Source organism: Mycteria americana, chromosome 8 (genome assembly GCF_035582795.1).
Source record: "Mycteria americana isolate JAX WOST 10 ecotype Jacksonville Zoo and Gardens chromosome 8, USCA_MyAme_1.0, whole genome shotgun sequence".
Taxonomy (NCBI): domain Eukaryota; kingdom Metazoa; phylum Chordata; class Aves; order Ciconiiformes; family Ciconiidae; genus Mycteria; species Mycteria americana.
Genome location: NC_134372.1, coordinates 3,376,709 through 3,392,074, shown reverse-complemented (window position 1 = coordinate 3,392,074; position 15,366 = coordinate 3,376,709). Strand labels below are relative to the sequence as shown.

At 43.6% G+C, this 15,366-nt stretch overlaps 1 protein-coding gene across 3 annotated transcripts in view; it reads left to right on the top strand.

Moving 5' to 3' along the window:
• Positions 1 to 15,366, top strand: part of FSTL4 (follistatin like 4) — a 243,464-nt gene that overhangs the window by 207,531 nt on the left and 20,567 nt on the right. For all 3 annotated transcript variants that reach the window (XM_075509797.1, XM_075509798.1, XM_075509799.1), the window contains one exon: positions 8,598 to 8,718. In XM_075509797.1, coding sequence (XP_075365912.1) covers positions 8,598 to 8,718 — 121 coding nt within the window. The remainder of the gene's footprint in view (positions 1 to 8,597; positions 8,719 to 15,366) is intronic.

Genomic DNA, 15,366 nt, shown 5'->3' with positions numbered 1-15,366 from the left:
GAAATACAGGTTTCTTCATTTCTGCTGATGCAGAAGGGGATTAAAGGCAGGGGAGTGAGGGTGCTTTGCAGCTACTTTGTGACTTGTCTTTCTCCTTGTTTGATGAAAAATCAATAATTGCCCTTAAAAAGCATGCTGCCACGAGTTAACACAATGCAGCATATCATTCGTTTACCATTGTCACTTGTGTGTATCAGTCAGCTCATCTTGCACAAAGTACATGGAGAAATGTCCAGTAAGAAGTCCACATGGCAAATTCTCAAAGAAATCTTGAATGTTCCCGTCCAGAAGAGCCCCTGCACCAACTTCATGCATATTTGGTTTTGCATTATAGTGTCGGGATGTCACGCAGGCTGAAAGGCAAATGGGTTGAAGCTGCGATGAAACAAGTCCAGGGCTGGGGGGAGAAGCTGTCCATCACAAGGACCAAGTCCCCAGTTTGGGAAATGGCTGAGCAGCGGCTGACGGGAGCGCAGCAGCGTGTCCTGCTAAGGCTCGCCCAGTTCCCATGCATCTCCTCTGCCATTGCCTCCCGTCAGGGGAAGGAAACTCAGAGAGACCTCTGCTCTCACCTTCAGCCATTCTTGCCTTTGTTAAGGCCATGTGAAGAAAGTCTGGGTTTTGCTGGTGGGGTTCCTGTCATCACCCAGAACCCCGGAGGCACCTGCGATACGTAGGCTGAGCCCGGAGACGTAAGTCCCTGCTCGGAGCAAAAGGAGTGATTCTTTTCTCCAAACGGGTTTTCCTCCTCCCCATACAAATCTGTGTGCCTTACTCTGGCCGAATCCAAGCCTGCCTCCATCTCCGCCCACCAAACCTCTGCCAGGTCCGTGGTGCAAAGAGCGTGTGGAGGTGGCAGAAGCGAGTCTGGGGGGGCACAGACCACCTCCTAAATCGTTGGTTGCTCATATTCCTTATCTACCTGTGCACCAGGAAGATCCACCTCCCTGTATATCTCATGGCTCTAACAGGATCTGTGCCTACCTGCCTTGATGCGCATTTCATGCGTGTTCATGTGAATGTCTGTTGTTCCATGTGTAATATTTGAAACCCAAAGCAAATGGCCAACCTTTAAAGTGCAAGTCGTTTGGATTAGATTTCTCATTAAAACAGGCTGTATGAAGGCGATATATTCCTGTTGATGGTTTTAATGTAGTTTCACTGTTAAATAATAAAAAGATCATGTGTGAATAACCCCACTTAATACCCTGCTAATAGAAATCGGGCTGTTAAAATGATCAAACCCTGTGTCATCCTAGATGCTGCAGTAATACAGCCATGGGAGTAAATTACAGGAAGTTGCATGTTTAAAGCCAAGTTTTTTCTCTTTCAAATGCAAGTTTAAGAAATTGCACAGTGCTTATAGTATCTTAGGTCTTTGCAGGCTCTAAAATAGAGGTCAAGTGGAAAATTAATACTTACAATATTTTCAGAATATATATATATAATCTCTCTCTTTGCTATAATGAAGATCACAGAACTTGTATCCACTTGTCCCTTCAGTGGAATAGCTCATCTTTGGGTCACAGCCCAAAGTTTGTAGGTGATTATTGCAAATGCAGAACTACCTTCATGGAGACAATGGAGTTCTTCACCGGGTCCTAAATAGCCGGTGGAGTATAAGGCTTCACCTTCCTAAACAGCCCATTTTTGCGGAGGAAGATGTTACTCTGGGGTGGTTTTGTTTTGCTTGCATTTTTGAGAGGCATATAGGGCACATTCCTTGTGAAATTTTTGAGAAACCTGAGGTGTTAGATGCAACTCTCCTACAGATGAATGGCATGTACTCGGTCTGGGTGTTATAGCAGAAAAGCAGAACTATGAATGCAATGTGAATCTTCTAAAAATGAGCAAGAAGAAAGGAGCGAGCCCATCTGCTGTCAACTCTTAAGGTAACTAGACTGGCATGCTTAAAAAAAATGCATTAGAAAAAAAATGAGAATGAGATGAATTAGGACTCTGAAATCAGTTGTACTCTCCCGTACCTGCTCTGACTGTTGCAACTGATAATTGAATTACAGACCAAAAGCCATTAATCCCAGTTATCTACCTCTGTACTGTAGGGAGAAAGTTGGAGTTTATGAATATCATTTCCTCCCAAGATTGGTACTTACCTGTTCAGTCATGGTCTTTGCATTTCTCTGAAACGTCCAGTAGATCCAATTAATAGAAACATTTCACTGAGTCCCGTCCCTGGTATGCTAATTCCTCCCTTCCAACCGCTCTGGCCGGATGACCTACCATCGATTTTCCTCGTTGTATTGTCTCTGAGTTTCTCAGGATATGAGAGTCATCCATTTTTATCTATATTATAATTGCACAACTATCTAAAAAGTTCATTTCCATACGTTCAAGCCAAAAACTTTTTTGGCTCACCAGCAAAGTCTTATGTTGTGCTAAATTCTTTGAGCAGAAAAACAAGAAAAGATAAATTAATACCCCATCAGGCTGTGTTTGCAATAGTTTTCTAGCATTTGCTTAAGGCTGAATTTTTCTCCATGTGAATTACTAAAGTGATAGCATGTGTGAAACCAAGAACAAATAATATTAATGAAGCGTAAGTTCTCAGCTTGTCTCTTGGAAATGAATTATTAAAAGCACCAAAGAAAGTGATTTAAGAGCCCATGACTAATTTAGTTTTTATTATTTTTATATGAATCACTCATGAATCTATTGTAAAAAAGATCAGAGACATTTGATTAGTGAGGAGAAATCATTTTCAAAGTGATAGCCATTGTTGTAGATTTTGCATAATAATAATCTCATTAAACGCTTGGGTACATTTTGTTTTAAAATCCTGTAAACATTATCAGAGAGAGATTTCTGGGACTCTGAGGATCAGGCAAGCTTTTTTAACGTGAACTGGTTAATACATTTTCGTTGCTGTGCTGGTTACTATGAAATCGTGATGGTGTTTTTCTTCGTCTAGTGGAAAACCAGTGACACCAGCTAGCCCCAGTGCCGGGACTGGTTTTGTCAGTAGGCACTGAAACCACATGGGGAAGGCTCCCTGCTTCCCTGGGCTTGGCGGAAGGGACTGAAAGGGAAGGGTCTAAAAGTGAAGCGCGTTATTATTTAGGAAGAAATCCCAGCACCCGGTGGGATTCTCCTAAGAGAAGGAACCACTCGGGGAGCTCCGTTCCCTCTGTCGTTATTTCAGCTGTGGACACTTTTAAGCCAGCACGGCGAGGGGGTATCAACCGTCTTTGGGACTCAGCCCCAACGTATATTAGGAGCATTCAGTACCTAACCGGGGTGGTTTAAAATCACTGCGTAGGTTTAAAATCACGTGGGCTGGGCAGCGGCTGCCGCCCGGGGCGTCTGTACCCCATAGTGCCGTACCGCGGCGTGGCGCGTGCCGGGAGATGGGGAGCTCGTCTGGTTTCGTGTCACTGGGACTTGTTTTGCTGTTCCTTCTTCCTGTTTATAGCTGTAAGGCAAGTCTTTTTTTTCTCAAAGAACTGGAAGTTATACTAAAAAATAATAAGCTTGAATCTACTCTATGCTAATTCCCCCTCAAACTAAGGCTTCCTGGAAAACAAGTGATTCTCTTTGCCAAAAATTTAAAGGGTTTTAAATATGTTTCCGTTCTGGAACAACCCCAACGCATGTTAGAAAGCTTCATGAAAAAGCGTCTGAAATGGGCAAAAAAGGCGGGCGGCCGGTGCCCCGCACCCTCCGGCATCGCCCCCGGCCGCCGGCTCGGCATCCCCGGGTTAACGCGGGCTCCCTCTCCGCCGGCTGCGTCCCTGGCTGTCAGAGCGGGAGATTTGTGGCATTACAATCGCGTATTGCATTTCACTTGAGACAGAATGTGAGCGAGATTTACAAGCAATATGCAATGTTTTACACATTTCTAAGCGCGGTGTCTCCGAGCTGCAGCAGATTGCATGACCAGGGAATGCGTTAGAAGGAAGGAATGGGATAAATAAATATGAAAAAATCTTCTGTTTGGAGAGACCGATGCCTTGGGTAATCAGTAGTGATGGAAAGGAAATACAATACAAAAAAAAAGTACATATCCGTTTTCTAAGATCTGCTGTTATTTTTTGAAATTGACTGTGTGCAGTAGCAACTTTTTTTTTTTCTTTTTTAGATTACCGAGCTGTTATCAATTTAAAATGCAGGGTGGTGCATTTTTTTTAATCTTGAAAAGTTAAAACATATCCTGAGGTCACTTAATCAGCCCTTTATTTGAAGGGTAACTGCAAGACATAAAAGAAGCTCATGAAGGGCAGAGAAATTTTTATTTGAAAAAGGGAGAGAAGACATGAGACAAACCGCTGAAGAAGTCAATTTATCATCTGCCACTAGTCGACCTTATCAATTATGAGAAATTATAAGCATAGCTTACTAAATTATTTTTTTTTACCAGAACATGTAACATCATTTTATAATGAAATTCATAAAATAGAGGTGATGAACACCCTATCCTTATCTGGCTGCTTTGATGCAAGGCTCATCAGTTTGTGCGGTTAGAATGCTTTCTGTCTCCCTTGTCATCGCTTCTGTTTCTTCCTCTTCACAAGAAAATTCACCTTCGGTGGTAAATGAGGAAAACCATGTCTCAGAAGTTACTTTTTTGCCTTTCTCCTATCCTTTTTCATGGGACGGATGATACATAAAAATGTCTTTTCAGTTCATCGTTGGGCTTTACTGGGGGTAGGAGTAGGGCAGCCCCAGCTCCCAGGGGGTGTGCAGCACTCGCTGAGACTCCTGGACAGCCTTGAGATACTCTGCTTTAAAGGTGGCATAGTTTCAGGGAGAGAAGAATTACGTTACATGAGTTTTGTACATGTTTATGGTTCCCTCTGACTGCTTTCAGGCTCGTGGTGACCTGGAAACCTGGCTTTGCAAGCAAAAGCCATGTGAAAAAAGTCAAAGCACATGAAATGTTTCCGCTGCCTTTCTCCAGCGTGAATTCTTCCTGTTCCCTCTGCCCACCCCATCCTTTCCCCTGCCACTTCTCCCAGCGAGCTTACGTGTGCGTGTCTGGATGGAGGGAAGGAGCTCAGAACCTGAGTCTCTAAAAATGTTTTGTGCTAAACAGTTTCTGAGAACTTTTGTTCAAAGAGCTCCCGCTACCCTGATACACGGCGTTGAGAGGCAAAAAGTCCTTGTGGACCTGCCTCCCTTCTCAGCTTGATCAAATTGCGTTAAACCCTGTCGAGGACTGCTTCCCAGCAAGCCAGAGCAGCAGCTGAGCGCTGTGGGTGTTCACTGACGCCCCGGTTAATACCGTGGCAGTGGCAAGAGATGCACCGGAGCAGCTCCTGAGAGCTCCCGAAGGCAGTGCAGGATGGAGGAGGTGGGCGCTAGCCCCCGTACCGGGGCTGCCCGCTGCCCGCCCGCCCGCCTTCCCGCTGCGCTGCAGGACTCCTGGCCGAGACGAGTGTAGGGTGGAGAGCTAGAGGCTGTTAAGGAATCAAAGACTCATCATTTCCTAATGCTCTAGGGCTTGGGTTTTTACAGCACTTCCAAGTACACCTTTGTAAAATACACACAGAAAGTCCTCGTGCGTAAGAATGCATGCATATATATAAAATGTAACTGTGAAATCCTAATGTACTAATTATATCCACAGGGAAACATAAGGAGAAACCGTGAGCTGCGATAAACAAACACATGGAAAGAGTCATTAATTTGTTAGAGAATTCACTATTCTTTTTGTAGCAACAAAAGGTTCGGTATTGAACCTAAATTTCATAATCACTTTTTTCTTCCCACATCTAATACTAGTCATTCTTAATAATGTTGTACTCTGATGTGAATTTACTGTGTGTGTGCAAGCTCTAATACAGGGCAGATAATTTCCTTCTGTGCCTGACATAAATGATACGGTGTTAACCTAAATCGTATTTGATAACCTTCTTTTAAGTGCCAGAAGTCAGAAAATAGTTTTTAAAAGTCATAAACCATGCTTTTACCACTATAAGCTTCTCTTTACAAGAAAAATGCATTTGGAGAGGAAGAGAATAATACTATAATCTTGCATCAGTTTGTTTTTGCAAGGGTCTTTACTTATATTAATACATTTGTATGCATTGGAAAAAAACAGATCGTCCATAAAAAGACAATTACAGAGCACAAACCAAGCATTCATAATATTTTTCTGAGATATCTTAAAGGAAGCAACATACTTAAAAGAGAGAAGATTTTATTGTCCTGTTTTTCCATAACTCCTTATAAATCATTCCATAAAAGTAGCCATGCTGCTTTTATTGATCTAAACTCAATTTGAGTTGCTTTGGGATTAACTTTAAAAACTGTTATTAAGTCCCCTCCACTGCAAGCATTTTCTCTATCTCATGCAAATATCATTTGAACAGGGCTGATAGGTTTTCTATTTGCAGTTACTCATGCATCTTTGCTTTCCGGCAGGAAAGATCTAGCTGGCCAGAAAACAGGCAAATACGTGAAATGGGAATTTTTGAGTAGATATTTGTAATAATGTATCAGGTAGCTTAACCAGCTTATCCCATACTGTAGATGCCAAACACCCAAGGTGGCCGTAATATCTGAGATGCTTTTGATGATAGATAATGAATTTCAGGATCATCTATGGGTTCACTCTTAGTCTTTATAACTGTTCATACCTTTGCACGCTGGGGCAGCGCGTGCCTTAGGGTAGCAGATAGCAGAACCAGGGTGGTTATGTCTGTGCCCTCTCAGGTCAAGGTCTGTGCTTTGGGAAGGGTTGTTGTCCTGCCTGTAAACTCTGTATTTCTCAGTGCTCGCTCTCAATCTGCCTTGTAACATGTCTAAAAACTCGGCGAGTTCCCAAACTTCCCTTCCCCCCTGCCAGTGCTGGCCTACCACTGAGAGGAGAGGCATGAAGACGTTTCGCTGGTGCCAGACAGAAGTTACTGGAGAAGATTCAAGAGCCAGCAGAAGTAGTGCCAGATCAATCCCACACTGCAAGAGACGGGCTACTTTGTACTTTGCTTTAAGGGTGCCAGCTGGCATTGCAAGTCTGCCTCAGGATCGCGGCTTCCTTCGAAAAATGTTCGAAGTGTCGTGGCTGGAAAGGAAAGCTTCAAGCTGTAAAGCAGATACACCCTGAAGAGGCAGGAAATGTGGGATATAAGGAGCCCCAAATGATTTTGGTTTAGAAAGCAGCCCATCCGATGATCAAACAACTCTTGCTCATAATTTCTGAGCACCTGGCAGGGGGTTTGGCAGTAACAGCATGGATGAGGATGATCCCTTGTAGCATTGGACCTGCCACGGGCGCAGCAGGGAGAGGGAGCGGCGTCAGCACCTCTGTGCCTGGATTCCCTTTCTCCATCACAAAGAAATTGGGACCCAAGTTCTTGACTCCCAACCAGCAGAACAAATCCCCGGTTCTTGATGCCCAACCAGCAGAGCAAATTTGCGTTCCCGTTCTATGCCATCCACCCTGGTAGGTTCGATCAAGTCATGCTGGAAGACCCTGGCTGTGAGTTTTCGCCTCCTCCCCGCACTACAGTGCTGTGCTTCCGTTTGGCTCCCCATGGCCGTGCTGGACAAGGGTGGCAGAAGGCACGACTGCGTGCAGCGGCTTTCCCAGCACACCCCTTGGCTGCGGGCTGGATTTCTACCTACACAAGGGAAATTTGAAAAAAAATCCTTGGGTTTTCACGAGCAAAACCACTCTTCAACGCTATTGTACTAGGTTTGTGCCACCCTGATTCTAAGTTGAATTTTACCATGCTTTGTCAGTGAAATTCGCAAAGAGTTTAGTTTAGCACGCTTCACGCGTGGAGCTAATTAAAGAAAAATCATTCTTTAAGCTCATGAACTGTTTTTCAAATGTATCCTTCTGGGTTTGCATAGAAGTACAAACATTCTGGAGCTGCAGAAGTCTGAACATTAATGGAGTAACAAGAGAAGCTGCTTCGTATACCCGCCGGTGCTGGGGTTCTGTTAACTATAATTCAAAATAAATTCCTAAGCAGGGCACTTGTACAACATATTCAAGTGCCAAAACCTCTCTACTAACTCATATTCTCCCCATCTATAATCAAAAACTGAACTAGTGCAAGAGCAGATCTAGGCAGATGAAAGGGATAAAGAAAGATACTTGTCAAGCAGTTACAGATCAAAACAACTTTCTTTGAGAAAATGCTTCTTGTCTTCTTCCTTGCCTCCTGCCTGGGAGATAAGTGTCTGAGATAAGTGACAAACTGTTTCGGTTCTTTCTCATCAAGTCTCAAGGTTACAGTGCATTTTCTAAGAACCGGCATAGATAAAGGAAACCTTAACCCACCCAGAAGTTAGCATTTTATGCATCTGAGGTTAACGGGTAGATATTAAATTCCCCCATAAATTAAACAGCTGGAGATTGCCATCTTTTTTATGTGCAAAGAGCACCTTGTTAGCAACCAGCACAAAAGTTCATGTTCTCAGATGAGTTACTTTGCCTTACTCTTAAATTGCCGCTCATTTTCTCCCTGCATGTTGATTTATGAACTTTAAAACTTACTGTTCAAAAGTCAAGCTGTGTTCCCAAGCCGCAATGCTATCGAAACCACTGAGCAGGTAGTCTGCCTTCACGTGGTGTTTAAAATATTTTTACTAAATAATAAGGCACCTTTCCTGTCTTTTGTTACATACAGGATTTTGGAGAAGACGATTCGCTCTACATCAGCAAGGTAACGACTATTCACATGGGCAATTACACCTGTCATGCCTACGGCTATGAAGAGCTGTATCAGACCCACATCCTTCAGGTGAATGGTTAGTAAATGGCGTATATGACAATCCACAAAAACGTTCCTGTAAGCAAAGTTGCGTGTTAATCTCATTCGCACAGAGACGTGAAAAGCCACGCGCCAAATTGTCTGTGTACGAGAGTGACTGCAGCTCGGGGCTTGCTCACTCGTGCTATCGCGCAGGCAATCAAAAAGCAAGGTACCAAGGGGGGACGTGTATAATTACAGGGGCTTCAGCAGGTATGCGAGCTGTAAAACAAGCTGTCAATAACATTTCCATAGAGTTAAGAGCAGTGTTTCAAAGCATCTCTTAGACTAATGACTACTTTTGTCAACAGAAGTGTTGCTTCAATAATTTCTTCTTCCAGAAAATCATTTCTGTTGCATGAAATAGCCCAGGATATTTAAATAAATACAGCCCAGTGTTTCCAAAACTAGCTATCTAACTCCCAGCTGTATATCAGATTATTATCTGGTTGTAGTCAGCTTGGTTCACTGCGGGCTATTTACATGGGCTGAAGATATGGCCCACTGGGTTGCAAAATGAGGGCAAACCGTTTTACAGGTGAGAGAATCACACGGGCCATATTCCAGCATTCTCATTCACCTCCGTCCCCTGGACCACATTTGCATCTGGTGAAACTTATATTCAGGCGTTTGCTATCTTTCTTCTGACCTCAAACTCACTCAGTCGGATTTAGTTTGAAATTACATTAGCTTAAACCGGCATTTCATCGAGGGACCAGCCCGTGGAGTATCCACCTTCCCAGCAGCAAAATCGTTATCCAACTTTAAACCCATATTTACATGTGCTAACATGACCAGCAGTATCTTCAGAATAGGAGACAGGGTAATCCGTTGCTCACCATGGGTAGATTTTAACCTACTCTGCTATGAAAGTATGGAGTTTTACAGGAAAATTCAGTAACTTCATTACAGGGGATATATTAGAAGGAAAATTAATACTTGGTTCTTTGTCTGGATGCGTGCAGACCTCTACGAAGGAGAGCTGTCAACTGGTGAGAGCGGATAGCTACACACAGGTGAACAGAGAGAGGCTGGCATGAAGAGAAACAGTAAAAAGGGGTATTTATGCGCTTTAAGAAGCACCGTGGTGGATGGGGGCTTTAGGTTGGACTGCAGCTCAGGTCTTCTGGACGGGTGTAAGTGCTCCCCACCCACAGCGAGTACCTAGAGCAGAGCACGAAGCATCCAGTTGATTTGGATGAAAACTGACTTAATGTTTCTACATAATAATTTGTCACCTTTTGAGATGATAAACTGTAAAGTCTCAGCAATGTGGATAACTAGATTGTGCATGCTGCAGCTGGGAAAATAGGTTTCCTTCCTCAAAGTGCTATTTGTTTGATGAATGGCAGTTGAAAGAAATGTGAGCTAACAACTTAATCCCGTGTATATTATGTGATATATTATGAGGTCTGAATGGAGTTTAGTTGGCAGGCAACAACGTAGACTTTATTATCACTGAGAATATAAGGCCCAAAGGCTTTGAAACTAAAACCAGAATGAGAGGAAAGCTAGATGGAGCGTGGGGAGGGGTTGATTCGTTTCGTACTCATGCCTGCCACTTAGATTTAACTTGTTGTTGAAAGATCCCATTTTCTTTTTAAATGGAAGTTTCACACCACAGCTGCATGTGGTTTTTCTTATTAATACAAGAACACCGTTATACAAAAATCCCACCGTCCACGTTGGCTTTTTAACGTTGCTCCGTAGTCACTAAATACTGCAAAAAAAAGCCCTGCATTCTGGTATCAATCCAGGCTTGCTAGAAAACACTGCAGGGTCTGGAACTCTTTGTCTTACAGCATCTGATATTCCCAAATGAGCCATTAGGCTTTGCAAAGCCGGGTTTTTTGCAGTTTTTGATGTGGCTGGCTGGCTGCCCACATCACTAAATTCTCTCCTTTTCTGCCTGTGTTGTGGCTTCCTCCAGCAACTGATGTTGGGCAGCAGCGCCGATGACAAGGGCAGTGTTGCTTACCTTCAGATGCATGGTTGGGTTCCCCAGGCAGAGCCCTGCCCAGGAAATCCTTCTCCGTTTTTAGTAACTTAAAGGACAAACTGAGGAATTTCTCCTGACAGGAGTAGAGGGAAGAAACTGAGCCGAGCTGAATTGAGTGAAGATGCTGAGAATCTAAGTATAGTTGATGGGCTCTGTTCAGCGCTGGGGATTGCTTCTGTCTGTCTGTATCAAACTAAAGACTCCATCTTCAACACGGGAGGGGTTTTGTTGCTTTTCTGTATTGGACTAAAACTGTAAGAGAATGTGACAGAGCCAAGTCAGCCGGAACTCGGGTGTGTCTGCTCGCCTGTCTCCTCCAGGGAGGGACTGATACGCTTTTAACATCAAAAACACAGGGGTTTTTTATTCTATGAAAACTATCAGAATTTTTTTTTTCTTCTTAATAGAGAAAACTCCAAGCTTCTCTATTGGGAAAGAGTAGAGATAGAAGGAGCAACTGGAAGTAAAAGGGTTTATCCCCAACCCTTCCCAAGCTCACTGTGTCTGTACAGGCAGGTTCCAGCTTCGAGACTGCATTTTGGTTAATTCAGCGTTTTTCGAAGCTGCAGTAACTCTTCCAGCGTCCTTTGATCCTTTTTGTACCACCTGGGCCCTGGCTTACTGTTCCCACTGAGGCCCATCAGTCCAGCTTACAAAATATTTTCCTTTTATTGCCTTTTTCTCTGTAAAAGAATCTGATCCTAGTTATATGGACCCTCTTCATATGCTTTTATCCAACATATTCTCTTTATCTTACTTTCTCCTTTGTCTCTTTTTAGAGCATAACACTGGCTTCTAACAGCTCATTGATTAGGTGATATAGGAAATTAGGAAATATAAGCTTAAATAGAAAGCTTAGAGCCCAATTTTGACAAAAATTAAAAGTTGCTGCGGTTCAGAGCTCTAGGTGAGTGTATTACAGACGAAGCAAATTTATCAAAAGTTTACCCATAGAAAGCCTTGCTTTCGTCCCAGTATATTGTCACGGCTGTTTCTTTTCTTGCCCAAGGGAAGTGAATTCGCTTCATCCCAGTCAAGTCCTGCTGGAAGACAGGCCGGTGCCTTGTCCACGGCAGGCAAGCGGTGTCCTTACTGCCGCTTGCTGCTGTGCCGGTGCCGCACAGCCCAGCCACGCGCATGCAGCACTGTGCTTGGGCTGCTTCACCAGGCTGCAACGCAATGCTAAAAGCACCTCCGCGTTGTCTGACTCGGCATCGGGCATCGCACAGCCTAGACATGCCTAAAGATCTTCTCCAAAGCAGCCTTCTGAAAGGGAGAAGAAGGTTTGTTTTGCTCGACTGCTGAATGGCGTGCGGTGCTTCCCTTTGTATCAGCTGGTTCACAATATCAGAAATAACACGGGCAGATCCGGATGCTCATTTTGCCAAGCAGAGGTGAGAATCCCATTAGGCGGAAAATGTGAAGACCACCAGATGAATGCCCCAAACCGCTGGCTCGCATCTTCTGGGCAAGAAGCATAAAGCACACATGTGAAATGCAGCCCACATGTGACGTTTGATGTGGCAGGTTTGGGTTGAGCTCATCAATCTTAGGGTTCACAGCAGTGGTAAAATTTAAGTCAGTGTATTTATACACCTGGCCCTTAATGTCTTTGGAAGAAAAGAATGTGCTGAAAGGCAGCACAAAGTTTAAGAATGAAAAATTCATCTTGCATGCTGGTATCTTTGATCAGGAGAAGCCAAGAACAGTAGGAGAATTATGTTCTCTCCTATGTATGGATATTGCTTGGGAAATGTGTACCGCACACACTAACTGTAGGGAGGAAAAGCAATTTATCACTTTCAAGAAGAAAAAGAGTTGCTGAGGGTAAAGAATCTCATAAAATTGTAATCAACTATGAAAATTGATAGTTTGCAAATCAAGAGACTGCTGAGTGTAGGGCATCATTTTCCTTGGTCCTTGCACTCTGGAAAACATCAGCATAAATCAGAAGATTGTATTCCTTGAAAACAGGTTTAAAAAACCATTCGATCCTCGGCCCAATTATAAGGGTCCAATAGGACAAATTTTCTAGTAACAGAGAGATGTTTTAAACGCAGGTGTTTTGTTACTGTGGCTTTTCAAGAGAAAGCATATAATGCTGCAAACTCCTTTCAAATCATAAATGGAAAGATTAAGATATCTCAAATGATTAATCTATTAATTATTATTAAGCTTTGGAGTACATAGGTCCTAGAGCAGCAGCGTGTGTCTTCGGGGCTTGATGCTGCCGTCTGTGCTCATCGTGTGCTTTAGCACCTGAGCTGTTTTATTGTAATGAATCGGTCTGCTCACAAGTTAAGGTACTACTCAGTATGCAGTAGTAGGCAATCTACCCAATCTCTTACTTGTTTGAATACCTCTTTTTTCCTACTTTGCTTAAGATAATAGCATTTTTATATTGCCTTTGGCTGCAGACACAGTAATGGTTAGCAATGATATATATTCACCAAGGGGAATAGCAAAGGATAATCCATATATTCCAAAGTCTGGAGCTGAAATCTTTGCAAGTTTAAAGTAAAATGCGCTCACTTGGAATGTATTAATTTGTAGCAAGGACAATAAAAATGCATTCTGCAGTTTGCTGTTATCACAAGGCAGTTGCATGCAATAATTTACCTGTGCAATGAATTATGTAAGACAAGGGAGAAGAAATAAAAAGTTTAAAAATGGCAGGAGCAGGAAGATGATAAGAGAGCAGGAATGGAGGTGCAGCACACACTTTTTTAGGTGAAAACAAGCAGTTTCCTTATTAATCACTCTTGAAAAGACACCTTGCTATAATTTTAAGTTAAGCTAATTTTCATGCAGAACATTGATTCAGTGTCTAGGACCCCTGAGCTGCTTTTTGCAATATAAATCTGTTGTGTTTTCAGCTCTGCAGGTAAAATACGTAGATTAGTCACATGCAGACTAACGTGGTATGAGGCAAAAACCAGAGAGATGCAAGTAAACTCTGCTTTGTGAAGGAACGCCCTGTTTCTAGGGAGCGTGATCCTTGTGGCAGTCATTGGGAGTGCTGCCGTGAGTCTCCGTATGAAGAGGAAAGCCTAAAGCCAACCATTATAAGAAAACCTGCCCAACCCACGCGGGTTTTGAGAGCATTAAATAGGTGATGTCTGGGATGGGCTCTATCTCTGTTAAGAGCTGGTGGGTGAGAAAACACCACTAGGCTTGGAGTAAAATTGCTCTGATGCCTTTGGCCGTTTGGGATGCGTTAGAGAAGGGCTTGAGCCCGGCTTGGGGATCTCCATCTCGCCTGGAGCCGGGCAGCTGCAGGCAGGTGGCCGTATCCTGGCAGGAGCAGAGCTCTGCACGGGGCACGGGACCTCGCAGGCTTTGCTCCAGAGCTGGTTTTCATGTAGCTAGCTGCAAGCGTGGGCACACAGGTCTGTCCGCGAGAGGCTGGGGCAGGCAAACCCCCAGGCAGAGAGGGTCAGTGTTGCTTGTGGACTAGAAGAGGCAGGTTTGTGCCGTTTAGACTGGCTATTAGGAAATTTTACTTCACTGAAAGGGTCATCAAGCATTGGAACAGGCTGCCCAGGGCAGTGGTTGAGTCCCCATCCCTGGAGGTATTTAAAAGCCGTTTGGCTGAGGTGCTTGGGGACATGGTGTAGTGGTGGGCTTGGTAGTGTTAGGTTTATGGTTGGACTCGATGATCTTAAAGGTCTTTTCCAACCTATACGATTCTGATTCTGTCTGGAGAATTGGGAAAATACCTGGGGACATTAAGTACTAACGCCCGTTCACTTCACCAGGATTTGGGCATCTAACCTGGTTGGGTATTGTAAGTTTTCTCCTATGCATTTGTAGGAGACAAACCACCTCTCATCTATGAGTCTGAATTTCCATAGACGTAGACTTTCAATGGACCTCAGTTCCTAAACCATTTCATTCTAAAAATGTTACTAGTAGCAAGCAAATCATAGGTGAGACAAGCGTTGAGTTCAGGACCTTCATGAAATTGTCAAAGTCGACAAAAATTACCATCTTTATCCTATCACGCCTGGAGACACTGACTCCGAGAAATTTAAATTAATTTTCCGAGGTACAGACGGAATCAGAAGCTCCTGACTCTTAGTCTTATTCCCCTGAATTGCTTGGACACTGTCTCTTAAATAAATACAGGGATGGCTCTGACAGCTGCCAGCCATTTCCAGCAGCAGATCGCTTCCTTTGCCATCCTTCCGCTTGATCTGCCACCTCCTGAAGTCAGGAGGAGCTGTAACCCTGACAGCGATGGGAGGAAGCGAAGATAAAAAGCTAGTAAATGCTTTTATTTAGAATTTGCAAACTCAAAAAACCGGACCTTGCCTTTTTGGTAACCTCCTGATTAAAGAGCTCTTACCTGGTGTTTTACTCACTGCCCTGCATCTTACAACACATTTTCTTTTCTTCTCAAGTAAAAGAAATAGAAGACGAGGAAGTAAATCCACACGTCCAGTGCAGAGGTGAAGTCTAAAGCCATTCCTTTGCTAGAAGTCCCCATTTTTTGTCTCTCCAGTTGCCCCCGGGCATTTCCTCTCAGATTACACTTGAACAATCTCTTGCTTTTAAAGCTATAAAAAACAAGTAGACTTGAGGGCTTTCTGTCGTGGCCGATTTCCTTCCAAGCTGATGACTCAGCTCTGGTTAATATTTGGCAGC